The following is a 17551-nucleotide window of genomic DNA, read 5'->3' on the forward strand; positions in this document are numbered from 1 at the left end:
AAGGATGAGAAACTATTTGATTCTTGAGTTCTTACAGTCAAGGCAGCAGAAAACAGGTTTTATCCTCTATATTGAGGTCATGGGATACCTGTGTTTGGAAGCTCACAACTTCCTGACAGCTACTTGTGGCTGTTAGCCCACAGGGCTGGGAGCCATATAGTGTCTCTACATTAAAAGCTTTTACAACCAAGATGCAGCAGAAGTGAAACATTTACTGGGTCAAAGAAACAGCCCACATGCCCTGGTATAAGCAATCAGCAGCCTTGTACACACACACCATTTGCAATTAGCAACCAAACCAATAGATTTGTGGTTCTGCTTGGCCACTCCTGCCAGATCCTTCTTTTTTCCTGTAATAGTTTTAATTTCTGATTTAGAAAGATAAAGCGAGTCCTTGGAGGAGGTATTTTGACAGGTCCTGTTGCATGGCCTATATTAGCTTCAGTGGGGACATGGGGCCTGATGAGGGATCACACTATTCTGCTCTGAACAGGGAGAGCAGAGGGGATGAAGCCAGCAGCAAGTTAACGGCAGCAATTAACGAGGTTATGATCTGGTGCAGAGAAAGGATGAGGCCTTCTGGGAGACATTCCTCTGCTCAAGGGCAATTAATGTGTGCAACAGCGAGCCAACAGCAGCAGCAGCCATGAATATATGACAAAACAAAAAGTTAGGTCCCCAGAGGAAAACAAAGAACCCACAGTCGAAATCACAGAAAATGGATTAATGGATGCTGGAAGATTGCATCACTTTTTGCTTTTCCTGGTCCAAACTAAATGTACCCAAACACGTAGGCAGAACCTTTTCATCAGTGGTTGATGCATAACGCCGGTTATTTGCCTCAGGCATTTTCTTCCCCAAGCTTCCGTCACTATAGTAGTGGTGGGATGAAAACAAGAAACGCGTCTGCCTAGATTACGGAGATGAGCAGCATCTGACTCGCCTCTCCTACGCAAACACAGCAATGTCTGATGAAAACAGAAAACATGACAGAGACTTTAATGCTTATGATCAGGTTCCTGACTTGGTTTCAAAGTTTCCCAGCATCAGTGCATACACACTTTTTGTCAGGGCTTACTGTTCTTTCCTAAAGTGGAGGAAAAAAGGGGAAGATTTCTTAGAACCTATCATGCCAATTCTGTAGCCTGGAGAGAAAGTGGCTTTGTTTTATCCATCACTAGCATTATGGAAAGGTTTGAAATGCATGATTTGCATGATCAGAAAATAAAACTTTCTCTGCTTTCCTCATGCACAGCTGCTTGGGTGCTGTACTGACACAGAACGAAACTGAGAACCCTGTTCAAAACCACTTGAAAACAGTAGCAACCTCGGTGAGGTTTTGGATCAGGAAGAAATTTCTTGTATGATCCCTCCTTCTCAAGGGAAATGCAGCCTCCATAGCCGTCCTCAGGTCCTGTATTTACTTCAGGGCTTGAGGCTGGTGAACCCAAGGTGTCACCTTCCACACAGCCCATGGGGCTGCAGCCTGGGGCAGGGGGGACACCTGCCACAGTGTGCAGAGCCAGAGCTGGGGACCATCCTGTGCTCCCTCCCATCCTTTGGTAGACCCAGGGTCTCCCCAGTCATCCCAGGCTTCACAACTCAAAGGCATTCAAGGTTGGATTTTCGTTCATTTTGTTGTTTTTCCTACCCCCACATACCCCCCTCTCAAACCACCAAATGCTAAAGTAGCATTTTTCTGTTTCTTAAATAATTAACCACATTCACTTTGTTTGAACGGCCACACTCAGGTACCACAGCTGCATTTTAAGGGCCTCACTGTGGGATGCGGTATCTGCTTTTCTGGTTGAGCACAGCAAGAAGGCTCCGGCCCCTCACGGGAAAGCCAGACTTCACTGCCATGGTGGGAGCTCCACGGTTTTATGTTACCAACTCACACTGCAAACAGGCTTTAGAGAGTTGCTCTGGCCCTCATATTACTTGCACAAGTGCTAGGGAACTAGGCTGAGCTACATTAGATACAATCCAATTGCTTTGGGGGGAAAAATAACAAGGCAATTCTGCATACATTTTATCATGTTAAACACATCTTCAGGGTGGCTGTTGTTTTTCTCCCCTGGAGTCCTGAAATAGCACACCAGGCAATGCATGGTGTTGCAAGTAGCAGTTCAAACTCCTGCGCATACCAAAGACAAAACAACTTAAGGAATGTTCCTATCAAGATTTAGACCCGGAGTTGCTGCCCACCCCATACAGCTCCAACTGGCCCCAGTCACCACAGCCCCATGCACTCTGATCATCAACAGCCCACCAGCCTTTCTGAAACATTAAGTAACTGAGACCACTTTCCTTCTCTATCCCGTTTTCCTGACTGTACTTCAGTTCTGAATCATGATAAGCCAGAGAAAGTGTTCATATATTATATTATCATCTCACTTGTATGTTCCCAGCAGTGCTTCTGTGGCCAAGCATCTGTCAGGGATGCCAGATCATACAAACCCTCTTCCATCAAATTAATTTTATTCACTCACTTTTGTTTTAGATTTCCCCAGCCTCTCAGAGGATGTGCAGTAATTGGTGCCTCTTGTGGCCACCCCACCTTTGCCCAAACAACTGAGATCTCTGTTGTGCAAAGGGCCCCAAAATAGACTGTTACTCAGACCTGGGAAGACGAGACGTGGCAGGGAAGAGAAGTGGGTGAGCCAAGCCCTGGGGTGGTGAGGGCGGGTACTGAGTTCACAAGATGCATTTGAAAAGTTTCTTTAAAGCATGGGAAGATCAGCTACAGAAAATCCAGTTTTACTAATCAAAACCTCTTTGATTTGGAATGGCATTTCAGAGGGAAAGCTCTGATTTTTCCATCAATGTTGCTGAGTCAGCCTTTCTGGGGGAAGGATGGCTTGGTGATGACTCACAAAAAATTAATTGCCTCTACCTCTGCCTCCCACCTTTGATGTAATTCTACCTGTTCTGCCCTTTACTTCCTTATGACGTATTCTTTTTTCATCTTCTCTTATCTCTTATTCTTTACACCCCACCTTTTCCTTCAAGCCATCCTCGGCCAGTATCTTCTTTCTGCTGCTTTTCTGATCTCCAGCACCACTGCTGCATTTCACCTTTGTCTCCCTAAACAAAATCAGGAGCCCTGAGGGTGACCCTTTGCTCTTCTTTAACACCTGAGCAATACTCCTGGGCTGCATTAGAATAGCTGATTTTTGCTGACTGATGGACAATGAAAATAAGCAACACTTCAGTAATAGCTTTATCTAATTAGGGAAAAAAGTAATGAAAAACCTTTCCCTCTAAGTTCCTCCGAAAAAGAGCTGGCAGTGTTTTTTGCCTTGTATTGTGCTAATTACTGTTATTAATTCAGAAATAAAGCTGATGACTCAGGAACATTACACCCTGCACCCCACACTCAGCAGAGCGGCTCTAAGGTCAGCCTTGCTGCTCATCCCCACCGACACCATCCCCTTTGCCTGCCGGCTCTGTTTGCTAACAGCAGCCACCATTGCCAAGACATCCAGGTCTGAATTCCCTCAAATTTGCTTAAAATGGAAGCAAGTCCACCAAAGGCCGTCAATTTCACCAACGAAGTCACAGTAATTAAAGGGCTTCTGAGGTTTCTTCTACCATTTGGCAAAATTTCCGTTGCCGTGGGAAATATGATGACAAGACAGCTGTATTGTCTTGCTTGACAAGATCAAAAGAGGGCAGGAATGTTTTACAGTGAAAAAAAGGATTTATACATTGTTCCACAATAGCAAAGAGCAGTTAGGTTTTCAGACACTAATTACCCGTGCTCTGAAAACAATACGTGAAGCCAGACACGCTGAACAAAGCTACAGCTGTTACATGTGCGTGGGGGAGCAGAAGCTGTGCTCTCTCCATGTAAATGTGAATTTCCCTTTCTTCCCTGAATATATTCAATATATTCAAGCCACAATTTGCTTTTCATTATAACCCCTCTTTTTTTCTTTCAAGCAGCCTAGTCCACCTGATGATCCTTGAGCATAAAAATGGTCAGAGCCAACCACCTCAAAGACACATCTTGTCCCATGTCCCACTCTACCTGCAGACACAGAAGAGCCCAAGCAGGAGAGTGTGCACCAAATGATTTCATCTTGCCTGACTCACAAAAACTCCCCCTTTAGCAATGCACATGGGGCTTAGACTTGAAACTAACAGAACATACAATTAACGACAAGTATGTGCCATTACTTCATCAAGTATGACTGATTAACCAGCACAGATTTCCTCTCCTGAGCTTCAATCAGTACCTGGATTAATAAATAACAGATAAAGTTCTGCCTCCAAAAATGCTCAATGGGGGTTAGAGTTTCCCCATTTCAATACTAGGAAATGGGGAAAAACAGGAAAAAAACCCCACACAACTGTTTTGGCAGGTTGTCCTATTTTCTGAAAATAGCATCTTGTAATCCACCCCCCAACTCGTCTACAACATGCTTGAACGAAATCTGCAACACCCACACACATGCTTGCAAAAAATATAGAGATCCATTATCCTTTCATTGGGCTTTATTTCCCCCTCACTAGTTTCTGGTAGTCAAACTGTCAATTGTATTTACTGTCTGCAAAGCAATGAGAGAAATACACCACTGGAAATCAGTTACTGCAGGTAGAGCTTGTGGAGGAATTTGTTGTGAAATGTTTAGCTTGGCTGATAATCTCCAAAATGAGGGGAAAATGAATTTTCAAAATACAGTAGGGAAATGCTGAAATGCACAAGGCCCCTTAGTGAGTCAAACTGCTCTGTCTAGGGATAAAAACACAACAGGAGCTTTTTGCCTTCTTTTCTCAGAGATACAAAATAAAGGTAATTCTTTTCGTTAGTTCTGGAAACACTGCAGCTCCCTTGTTTTAGAGGACTCTGCTGATGTGCTTTCACACCAGTGCCTCCAGGCAGCCAGTCCCTGGGCAAACGCCTCTTTTCAAGAGGCCAAATATGGATTTTGCATAGGCTTAGTGGAAGAACACTAATAAATGGGAGCCTTTCCTCTCACAGCAGAGTTCATGATTCCCATAAGACTTCTCTAGAGATATTACCTGCATGAAGAAAAATACTTTAAACAAAGTGAAAGTAGAAATCTGCTTGAGAAGGTAAGGTCTTTTCAACGAAATTGAGGTCCATTGACACTTTCAATACTCTTCACAGACTGTTTTCCAGAAGGAAGCAATGCATACAGTGGTCCTTACTGCAAAGAACATTTTTGCTGGTGCTGGGCATCCCCACATGTTCAGTGCTAAATCCTGGCTATCTGAGGGGCTGCTCACACCACAGGGAACAGGCAGGTGTGCTCTGTAAGGACAGACTCCTGAGGGGGGAACCCTGCAGCAATGAAGCCACACTGTGAGGTGTCATACACACCATGAGCTCTTCTACAGGGAACCGTCGCTAAGCAGTTGCCCTCAGTCCATATTTTTCTGCCAATTATAACCATTATCCAGTAATTCCCATAGGATCTGAATCTTTACACCCAGCCATCCTGAAGTCAGTCTCTTTTTGAGGCAGCCAGCCTGTTAATACCCCATTTGAACTGCTTGAAGTCATTAGTGCTGAAGTTCTCTCCAGCCCTTCAAAGTCAAATAGCTGAAATATTAATAGACCCCTGGACAGCTGGGGAGATGTGATGTGCTCAGCCCAGCAGTGGGACAGCAGGTACCGTGGAGGGGACTGCTCCCCAGCCCTTTTCCACCTGTGATGTTCTGCCAAAACCAGAATTTTCCACCCCTTTTCTAACAGCAACAAGACACTTTCTCAGCACAAACCTGCTCTCTAACAGCTCCTTCTCCAAGATGAAGAAATTACCATTTACTCAAGTGGTCCTGTCCTCACCTTTCCCACCACCCATCTGCCTTGACACATGACAACACTGCCTCTGTATACCACAGCCATCCAAAACTGAGATGCTTATTGATGTTTCCTAACTGTCCCAGCAATTTTTTATAGCAACACCCCCTCCAGACTCCCCAGTATCCAAAGGTACCTTCAGTACCCTCCTCTCTTTGGTCTCCTCCCCTTCCAGAGCAGCAGCACATTAATTTCTACTGCATACAGGTCCCTACAAAATTAGTTCATTTTTCTCTGGAAAAAGGAAACAAGAGTAAAATTCTCCAGCTGACGCAGCAATCTAAGCTTTGTCTTTTGTTTCTTTCCTTTGTAGAGGAAGAGAGAATACAGTTTGTTGATAAAAGAGTATTTGAAAGTATTTCACTTTGAACTTCTGTCCTCTCGATTTCTCCAAAAAAACATCCCAAGGCCCATTTCTCTCTAGAATTATTCAACTCTACCAGTAGTTTCACATAAATACATGCTTTCTCTTGCAAGTATTTATTCCTGACTCCTCTCCTGGACATCTGAACACCCTGAAGATCTCCCCTTTGTCACAGCTGCCTTCAGTGGCTTATACCCACCCAGATGCATGTTCAGAGCAGCATCACCAAAAAAATCCAAAAAGACACTGCTGGGAAGGTGACCAGGAAAGCTGTAGCAACCTGTATTATCTTCTGGTTTATGTCCAGTTAAAATAATGGAAAATATTTCCCCCCACTCCCATATTTTCAATTTCTTAACTTGCCAGGTTCCCAGCCCTCACTTGCACATCACCGTTGTGCAAACATTTGGCCAGTACCATTTTATCACAGTATTGTTTTAAACAGGACAAGCTGTCAGCCACAGTTGCTGTCTCAACACGCCACATTGCATGTGCCGTGATGGGAGAAGTGGTAATTCCCCCAGAGCCAGCAGCTCAGAGCAGGCACATTGTGATGCCCACCCAGAGCATCACAACACATGTGTCCTCTGCTCCATCCCTCCCCACTTCTCCTGTTAACACAGTGAGTCAGAGACCCTCTGAAGTGCTCAGGTCTCCAGGAAGGGAAGATACAAAACCCTTTTGAGGATGGAATCTAAAGACATTGGAATAGGGACAACCTCAGCAGTGTTGGGGAGACAGCACCAGTGCCACATCCGCAGCTGGGGATCCCTCTTGCAGAACCTGCTCCCAGTGACTGCATTCGCAAATCTCTTGGAAAACAGCCTGCAAAAGAGCTTCATCACACTCCCAGAGGAAGAAACGTCCCAGACGTGTGCCAGCCGTAGTAATGAACCTCCCCAGACTGCACACATAACAGTAATGCAAACCATAGTACTCCACCGTAGCACCAAGGAGGAAATAAAACTGCTCCACCGTAGCACCAAGGAGGAAATAAAACTGCTCATTATAGAACACGCTCAGAAAGCTGAGTGGGTGATCCCAACCCCACTTCCAAGCCTACATCCAGACCCAGATTTATCTCCTGAGATATCTTCACAGCTCTTCTCAGAAAAACACACTTTCTTGCTGTGCAAGCAGAGCACAACACTCAAAGAGATGCTCCACTCGTCTTTACAAACCCAAATACCTTCTCAGATAGGACACTTACATTCTTTGTGGTACAGACTGGTGGCATTGCTCTCTGATTTCCTCATCACTGAGCTATTTTATTGGGGTGAACAGCTTCCTACTCACTGGGAAGCTTATCTACTATCTCTCAAGGGAGGTAACCCTTGATTATCTTAAAAAAAAAAAGTCATTTTGTCTGTGGAGCAATGTAAATTAGGACATCCGGAAATGCCACACACAACTGTCCAACACTCCCTGGTCCTACCATGGCATCCTGACAGAACTCATGGCTCTGGTGTCCCTCCCATTGCTTTCTCCTCCAGACAGACAGGGGAATCAACATCCAAACTAACAAGCCTCTGTCAAAGCAGAACAAAAGCATCTATTTGGAGAAAAATCTACAAAGATCTAAACATCTAGAAATATATCATAAGCAATAAAAAGCATAAAGTAAAGGCCTAAAAACTAGTAATTGAATTTAATATGATCATTTCTTGGTCATCACCTAATGTTCACACAGAACCCTCTGAAGGCATCAAGCCTTTGCCCTGTGAGAATCAGGGTTCACACACAGTTTAATCTAGGTCTATAAACCCTGAAAGCAGCAATTTCACCTCTAGGGCCAGCTGAGATAAATGCAAGAGCAATTACAGAAGATGCAGCAATGTTCATTCTCTTGTATCATATCTCAACATTAACTTTGTATTTCAACTATAGTTGATTCAAGTATATTGTCCTAAGGCACTTAAAGCAATCAAATTAAGTCCTCTGTAGAGTTTTATGGCATGACTCCAATAAAACTCCCAATCAAAATATTTTCATTTAAATTACCTGTCAAATCCTTTTCTCAGGGAGGCCATGGGCTCGATCGCAGGCTGAGCAGCACACAGGGCAGGAGCCAAGGCAGACCTGTACATCTGCTGGTGGACCTGCCAACAACCTGCCTGCACCTTCACACTGAATAAGCCAAGAAGTGTCACTTGTGGGAACTGAGAGGGGACAGTGACAGGTACCTCGCTGCATGGGGCTGTGCTGGATGGGGTTGGATGCCCACTCTAACCAGAGTCTATTGAATAAAAAGTATTGCATTCAACTCTTTGACAAATAAATTCACATAGAAGCCAAGTGTGGGAAGAGACCAAAGACATCCCACTGATCCAGTTCCCTGTGCTCATGGGGAAACCTCAGGGCTGCTGCACAGAGAAAGATTTGGGAGCAGAGGAAAGGGGAAGGATGTGTGTTTGATCGTCCCCTACTTGGGTCATCACACACTGTCTGGGGTATGGGATCAAATGCCAAACAAAGCAGGGTTTCTGCTTTAGTTGCTTCTGTACTGGCAGCATGAAAATGTGCAAAAAAGAAATTTGCAAGGGAAGCTGTAAAAAGCCTGACTTCTGGAAAAAGCCTTTGTGGCAGGCATAGATAAAATACCATCATTGCACAATACTGCAGAGACTATTCATGAATATATATTAAAAGCTCAACTTGGGAAAAAGCTACATATATTAACAAATCTGAAAGTGACTTCCACTTTAAAAACTAATTCTGGCCAAAGCATTAATGAAGAATTTTTCTGGCACCAAAACCATGTTAAACATAAAATACAGCCTTTATGAAACAAAAAAAGCCATTCTGGATCAATATCATCCAAATTAATCAGGAATCCATTTGCTTTGACTACCAAAAGAAAAGCTTCTACAATTTAACAAAGATTTAAGCAGCAGTGTTCTCTCTTCTCTCCAGCAGACAGCATCTCCAGAAAATTGCTACCTTTTTTCTCCCACGTTTACCTCCCAGCCTGCTGCGTGTCCATGAGCTCTATGTTCACAAAATGTTTGTTGCAAGACGTTCCTAACAGAAGACAACAGCTGACCAGTCTCAAGAGCTGCAAAGCAAGACAAGTCTCCTCTATGGCCCCAGTTCAGCACTCAAGGGCACGTTTGCTTCAAGCTTTAAGGGATTAAAATCTAGAAAGTAGAAGCTGGAGAACACTGAGGATAGCAGCAACTGAGAAGACTTCAACATCTGGAAAAGTCATCTCATCTGTAGAGGTGCTGCCCCGTGACAAGCTGACTGACTGGTGCAACCAGCCTCTCCCTGGTTGAGCAATGGACAGGGGACATGTCTGCAGTTTTACAAATACTGGCAGACAGACCTCATTCTCCAACCTACTCAAGCAACATAACATTGCATTCAGTCCAACACACCAGCAGCACGAACGAGCAGAGTCTTTACCACTTATGTAGCCAGCCTTGGGCTGTGGCTTCTTGGCTGCGCACAAAACTTGGCAAAAGCTAAGCCATTCAGATCAGCTAGCAAATTGTGGGGGCCCTGGGATGACCTCTTCCTTCATGTGACACCACGCATCAGATGTTCTCAGGACCACACATCCATGATCAGCCTCAAAAGAGAAGGTGAAGGTGTGGCTGTATCAGATTTCTGGTGGTTTTCTGTAGATCTTATGCAGGAACAAAGTGTCAAGTGACTGGAAGCATCTCCCAGTCTCTTGCTGCTGGGAAGAGGATACTTTCATTTATCCACAGTTCAAACAAAAGTGAAAACTGACAGTAATAACCATTCTTTGGCCAAGTTTCCAATCTTGATGGTTTCTACAAAGTGGGTTTTGAAGGCTGTAACTAGGGTGAGGAAGAGCCACTCAAAACTAGCAAGGCCACAAAGTTGTCCTTATTTTCATCTGTTTTAATCTGACCAGCAATGATTTCAAACTTCCTGAGAAAGGGAATTAAATTGTACGTTGTGCTCAGACAGGCACTCCTGCAACCACAGCTGTCCAAGTACAAAAACAGATATTTTCTCCCATTCTCCTATGCTCTTGATCTAAAAAAAATAACCCATCCCACAGGACATGCAAGAGCAGAGAAGAAAAACACCAAGTTGGTATTCCCAGGGCCAGCGTGGTCCTTGGAGACTCAAGGACACTGAAGAATGCTGATTTGCAGATTTTAATTACGTCAGTAGTCTGCAGCCATGCACCAGTAAATAAAAATTATATCAGTGCTCTGTATTATGACATTCACTCTCTAATAATAACTACAATTGATTACAGAAATGTGAAATACGTTTTCTTATTAAAAAATATGTTAATTCAAAGCTGAAAAGAAATTAATTTACTCTGCAGACCTGGATCGCCTTTTCCCCATCCCAGCAGACAATGTAAGAGCAAACAGCTCCGGCTAAGCCAACAGCTCATCGATCAGAGCACTCAGCTTGGTCCTGTGAGCTCCACATTCAGGGTGTTTATGGATTTACTTCAGTACAGAGACTTGACCAAGGTCTCTGATACCTTCACCACCAAGGAAGCCATGTTCTGGGGCCATACTTTAAATACCTCAGGAAGGTCTTGGGTTCACATCACTATGGAATAAAATATTTGTACTGTGTTTCCATTAGGAAAAAAAAAAAAGATTTTGAAAAAAATGGAGCTGCAATTTTATGGACAGCCCTATAAACTACCAGAATGTACAAATCACAATTAAGAAAAAAAATAGATTTCCTAGTTAAAAAACATCTTGATGCTTCAGTCTGCATTGCATCATTAGATCACATTAAATATGAACAGACTTCTGCGAAGGCATCACAATTAGAGATGCCTGTATCCTAAAGGATTTATCTCCTGCGGTTTGCTCAGCAGGATGCAGCATTAGGCTCCCCACTCACATCATTTCCACTAACAGTAGTTAAAACCTGGAAGTCCTTTTGAGGCAAATCGTTCAACTTGAGGCCAAAATTAGGTATAAAAAGTACTGAGATCAGGGTTTGAAACTGTTGTGGAGAAGATAATTAAAGCCATGACTGAGCCCTTAGTGCCCATGCTAAAGAGCCAGTTTATATAATTAGGGAATTGACAAAAATCTCCACCTTCATTGGTATATTATTCAACATCTTTCCTTGTCAGACCAGACACTAATCCCAGATCTGCAGTATAAGGAGGTCACAGTTTGGCAAGAAAAGGAACTAAATTGATGCCCCTTTCCTGGACCGATCGATTGCAGAGCCAGAAGGGACCACTGCGACCATGCAGCTTGTACTCTTCCCTACTGAACTTCATCCGACCATCCCTGCAACTCCTGTTTGTGCAAAAGCACAGTTCTTTCAAAAGGCACCAAGCTTTGATCTAAGGAGTTCCAGGACTGAGATTTCTCCCTTCATGAAGCTGGAACGGGTCATGCAGAGTTTAACCAGCAGCTCTCACCTTCCCAGGAGCTCTGCCAAATCTGCCTGGGAACTGGAGCATCCACATTTTGGCACAGAGCACACCTGCGGTTAGTGCAACTTCTGCTGGCTTGCTTCTGTGTCTGTCTACACAGATGTGTCATGAGGCCACAATTTGGCTTTGCAGAAGGGGCATATATTGTGTTATGAACACATGCAAAATAAAACATGAATCTTACAGAGTTTAACTGACTAGATTACTTTGTTCCTTCCTATCTCCCAGCCTCAACTGGTACAGCAGAGCAGGACAGCTGGGAGGACAGCCTGCCAAAGTTGTCTGAAAGTCAGCATTGCAGGCAACTACTTCGTTTAAAGACTTCTCTATTTATCAGCAGCTCCTGGTCTCACAGCCATAATAGACATGTATAATTTTTTGGCCAACATATTTTCCACTGAATTCTGAAGCCAGATTTACTACAAATGGATAATAAAAAAGAAGGATAGTATACCCTGACACAGAAACGTGCCAATATTAACAGAGGCTTTTTCCAAAGAAAGATAGTTGCAAAGCACAAAGTGTCAGCTACTTTCTTCTTAATTATCATCTGTAGCTTTTAAGTAGGCAATTTAGATCTGGCTGTCATATTTCAAATGAAAGTCTAGCCAACCCATTGCATGCAGATGAGGCATACACTTTAAAGGATGCTCAATGGGAATGTGTTTATTCAAATGAGATGCTTAGAGAGTGAACGCAAACCTCCCATAAAATACAATTTCCTTTACCTTCAGAAGCAAGGATTACTTCAAGAGACATTTTTACCAGCACACTGGAAAGATATTAATAGATGATTTAAAATGAAATGGAAAACATTTGTTTTGCTCACTGCTGTGATACAAAGACATGCACAGACATTCTTTCATCAGGCTCTAGCGCTTGCACCACCAGGAAATCCCATTCTGTCCCACTAGTACCTACAGCTCAATTCTCCTAACACCTGTGCACATACTTACAACAGCCATTGGTTTAGGTGAGGCTGTGTTTAAACTTTAATCATGTGTTCCTCTGGGCCAACATTTTCACAGTAGCTTGCAGGATGAATGCCACAAGAAAAGGCAAGGTACAATCCAAATGAATTCCCATGCAATATTTACCTTGGAGGTACCCTGTGTATATAGGCTGGGCTAAAGCACCTCCAAAAGGAAAGGCAAAAAGATTTTAGTTCAGGATCTCCTCTGGCGTGAGAATGTTTCTGTTATGCAAAGCTTCATTTAAATAAGTAGCTGAAGCCCAGACATTTCAGTGCAAGTCTGCAAGTTACAACAAAAACATGAAGTTCGTGACATGAACAATTATATAGCAAAAATCTTCAGTACAGACTTGGTAAATCAAACCTGACAACTAAGCTGGTAACTGAAAAAAGTTTACTTTTAGGAGAATTGGTTAAAAAGCACCTTAAAATGATGAACACCAGCAACAAATACATGCATGGCAGGTATATTATTCAACCACTTACTATCAAAGTGAAACCACTGAATAGCAAAGTACATGATAAGTGTTGCTGGGTTCTGAAAGAAATAATAAACAAATAGGGCCTTTATAACCATAGAAAAAAATATTGCTTCAGGGCACTTGGATGAGTGACAAATCTGAACTGAAAGAGTGACGGATTGCAGGAGTAACAGATAATTCCAAGATGCTGATTTTATCCCTCATTCAAAGAACCATTACTGGGGTGAGCATCAAATTGATAAACATCCTAATGTGCGCCAAACTTGCAATAGATACTGTACCATGCACAGACGCTAATGCTGAGAAAAACTGCTAGTGTGGGACCAGAAAGGTTTTTTTCCATATATGAACTTGTAAAAACTTCTGAAATATATATAGAGGTATCCAGAAAAAAGGCTGATTCGTGTGTTAAATCATGAAGAGGTAAAGAAATCCTTTGTGATAAAACTAGAAGCAGGCAGAAGAAATGAGAGAAAACTTCAGGTAATTATTTGAAATGGTCTTATGAAGATCAGCTTGAACATGGAAGAGTCTGGGAGGATGCGTGGAAAAGTGTGGCAGAGCTCCAGGAGAAATTGCTGAGGGGTACTAGGGTTTGGACTACTGGTTGTTTGCACATTACAGCATAACTACAGGGTCATGAATCTGGGTTGCAGAAAACTTAAATGAATCAGTGTAGTTGTAGAGGGGAAAAGCATCCACCTTCCCTCCTATTCCAGGAGAGATGGTAGAGACAGCTCTGATGGTCCTCTCTAGTGATTAATGTACTTATCAGTATTTCCTCACTTCTTCCTTTTCAAAGGGCAGATGAATCCAGGTTCAGAATTCTGGCAGAAATTAGAAGAAACCACCTTGTGCAAAGGTTTTATTTGGGGGGTTTTTGGTGCTTCACAAGTTGCTGCTGAATTACAACAGCAGTAAGATAATGCAGGAACCAAGCACAATTTTTATCTTCCCATAACTTTAATATCCTTTCTTAATTCTTAACTATATCCTTCAAAAATTATTAGTTCCAGCAGACAGGGAGTTATCTTGAATTCATTTACATTTTTGCTGGACACTTTTGCAACTTGTAGATTGGGACTAAGAAAAATCTCAGTAAGAGGGTAGGGAGATGCGTCTTGATTTGCAGCAGCATCTGGAGCTGCCAGCTGTGGAGTGCAATACTGCTTTCTTTGGTACAGTCAGGACTGGCCTGGGGCTATATGGCTCACTGGTTTGAAGTCAGCTTGGCAATCAGTATGTTTTAGTCACACATCCCCAGACCCCATCAGCACTGGTTTTGCCCTCCTGCATCCTTCCTTTCTTTAAGGTGATGAGCCCCAGAAGCACATGGTCACAAGTGACGTGCCACCCCTTTCAGTCTGGAAAGCTCCTTCCCCATTCTGGTCTTGCTTTACTGGAAACATTTTCAGGCTCCTTCGATCTTAATTCCAAAACATCCAAGTCCTCTTGCTTTGCCAAGCTGTCCTGTTAGCCTTACAATTTTATTTCCTTAAAGCTCTTGACACCTACACACCAACTAGCCAAGGTCTAGCAGTTCAACTTCTAAGAGAAGAAAACAAAACCTCAAACTCACAGCAACAGGAATGAAAGCAGCTGCTAGCACAGCTGCATGGCTTTCTTTATTTCAAGTCATGCTGGAAAGCACAGCTCAAAAAACAGCGCTCAGGTATTCAATTGCTTCAGTGTTAGTGCTGACAACCATAACAGTGCTGCCATGTCAGATGCTCGGCAGCATCTCTCCTTCCTCCTACACCTCCCCCAGCTGTCAGCCAATAATCAGAACACTGAAGGCATTTGAAAAGAAAATACCATGTGAATACAGACTTATTCAGTCTTGGATGCAAGACAACTGGTGGGAAATTCATCCTACCTACACAAAGCCTACGTGCCCATGCAGGTAGATGAGTTTCAGGATCACCATCTTGAGAGCCTGAACTTAAAATGTGTCTGCTTTTTCCAAGGGTATCAACTACTCTAATACAAGGTATTACCTTTCCCAACTAAGCTCACTTCTGTTTTTAGAGCATCCCCTCTTCAGTCTGTCAAAGGAGCAGTGGAGAAAAGTAGAAAGAACAAATGTATGAGGAAGTCATGAGAATATTTATATGAAATGGTAAAACGACACCAAGCTCCACAGGTAGCACCAGGCCAGATTTTCCAGGCACAGATCTGCTACCCCATGTAGTCTGTACATCTTTGGACATTTGTTTTTGCACATGCCTCAGGTTTGCATGCAAAGTTCCAAACTGCACAAACACTGAATAACTTCATGCATCTCCCAAAGCACCAGCTGTCATCTCCTTTCTCACCTGCGAATTACAGGTATATTTCCACCCCGTAGCCAGCCATCCCACTGTACAGGCCATACACACCAGCTTTGGGTGCAGCCTCCTCCTCATATGCCCCCCTCTGTTCCAAACACACACAGTTGAAGAGCCAGCTACAGCCTCAGCTGCATCCCTTCTGCAAGTAACCCTGGTTTTGCACCACCTTTCCAACATGCTGGAATACTAAAACTACTCAGCAATATTTCCAGTTTTCTAATAAGCAAGACTGTGGGAAATTGCAGATCCAGCCATATCCTTCTAAAAACAATCATTGACATGCCTGGCAAAACACCAGGAGATACTTGCTGGCTATGTCTCTCCATTTTATTAACTTTTTACATAAAGTACTATTTTATAATCATGCAAATTAAAAGCACTTCACTGTACGATGTATTCTGTAATGAATGCTGGAGAAATGACCCATTTGGAAGTAAATCACATTACAAATTCATGTAACTCAATTTTCAGGATCTATCACATGCATACTAAGCAGAAATGAAAGAAAATGCAGATGAGATCAAGGCAAAAAATAAACATTTGTAATATCAGGAAATGTGCCCCTTTGGAGTAATACATGTGTGTCAAGGAAGAACAACAGTTCAAAGTATCAAATTCAGTTTCCACTGTTTGGTAGATTATATATTTTAGAGCATTTTAAAGAAGTAGATGCTATTACCTCTGGTCTGCACATTTCAATCATAAGCAAAACAGCACACAATTTCCAAACGAAGCAAAATAATTTTAGAGTCATAGTGTACTGGCCTTCAGATCAGATTATGTATTCTTTTCTTAATCATCAGTTCCTTAAAGAAACCACTTATATAGAAATGAAAGGTTTCTAGAGTGGGCTTGACATCTTTAAAAACAGAAAACTGTGGATGTTCTTTTGAAGCAGGATTCTAAAAGGCATGAATATTTTTATATCTATATATGTATAATTTTTTAACCTCACTACAGCATTCAGATTTATTTAAATTAAAAAAAAAAATATGTTCTCTCAAGTCACAGCGTTCCAAGTTTTAAAGTATTCAGGCACTGAGATATGCAGACAGGCAATTAGTAGAATTTGCAAAAGCGTCTCAAAATTATTGGTTTAAGCTTGTTTTGTCTTTTGCTGCCCCTTCTCCATGGAGTGGCTATTCCAGGTCCTTGCTAGTCCAGTGGCTGGGAATCTTCTCTCATTGCCAGCTTAGTTAATGGCTGCTTTATGCCTATTTTTTTCTTGGGCTAATGTGTTTCTGTTCTTTCTCCTTGCCTGCTGTTTTCCACTCCCTGAGCTGTCCTGGCCTTTACAGAGCTCTACGTGCCCATAACCCCTCTATTCTCCTTTGCGGAGTTCCCATTCCCCAGAGGTTCCCATGCCCACATCCACACCATGTCCAGCCAAATTCATTCCTCCTGCACAACCAGAGCCTAAACAACATTATGAGGAGAATTCAAGAACCCCAGATTGGTACTTAATCAAAAGCTGCTACAAATGATGGGAAACCCCACTGAAAATGGGCTTCGCATCTGCAAACACCCCGCCACGAAGCAGCCCGGGTTACCTGAAGGGGTAGGCAAAGGCTATGTCAATGCTGAGGTCACTCTCTGACTTGTTTGCACAGTCCACACTGAGGCGCAGTCCTCCAGAGTACCCACCGCATGTTGCAAATGCAAAGATTGCAAAAAGCTGTCAAAAACAAACAACATTTTTTATTTTATTTCGTTTCAGCGACCACCACAAGCAGATCCATGCAGCAGCTTTCGCTCAGCACCAGCCCCCTTGGGTCAGGTTATCCATCACTCCTTATGTTTTTCCTGTGCCTTTTCCCAAAAGCCGATGCAAAGAACTACAAAACTTGAAGCTCTGTTGCCACATGTAGACAGAAACGTCACCATTTGTCTGTGTCAGCCATCTCAGCCCTCCCCTTCTGTCTTGAACCCCATTTGGGATTCACAACCCAGGCAGCTATTTAAATCATCCCACTGACAGGCAAGCTTCGACAAGAGAAGGATGGATATTGACTGAGTGTAATGAGTCAGTCTTAACCCAAATAAAACACTGGCAGAAGTATTTATAAGGAGCAACAAAAGAAGCAATAGTAGACCAAGACAGTTCATGTGGCCACCATCCCATTACATGGCAAAACACAAAATTGTGCTGCCCCTCTTCCAGTTGACGTATG

At 42.9% G+C, this 17551-nt stretch overlaps 1 protein-coding gene across 1 annotated transcript in view; it reads right to left on the minus strand.

Moving 5' to 3' along the window:
* The window catches only part of SYNPR (synaptoporin), a 104282-nt gene that overhangs the window by 12397 nt on the left and 74334 nt on the right, over positions 1–17551 (minus strand). Inside the window, exon 3 of the mRNA XM_082059673.1 lies at positions 16931–17055. Within this exon, the coding sequence (XP_081915799.1) occupies positions 16931–17055 (125 nt within the window). The remainder of the gene's footprint in view (positions 1–16930; positions 17056–17551) is intronic.

The sequence above is a fragment of the Streptopelia decaocto genome, assembly GCF_964273445.1.
Source record: "Streptopelia decaocto genome assembly, chromosome: 8".
Taxonomy (NCBI): Eukaryota; Metazoa; Chordata; class Aves; order Columbiformes; family Columbidae; genus Streptopelia; species Streptopelia decaocto.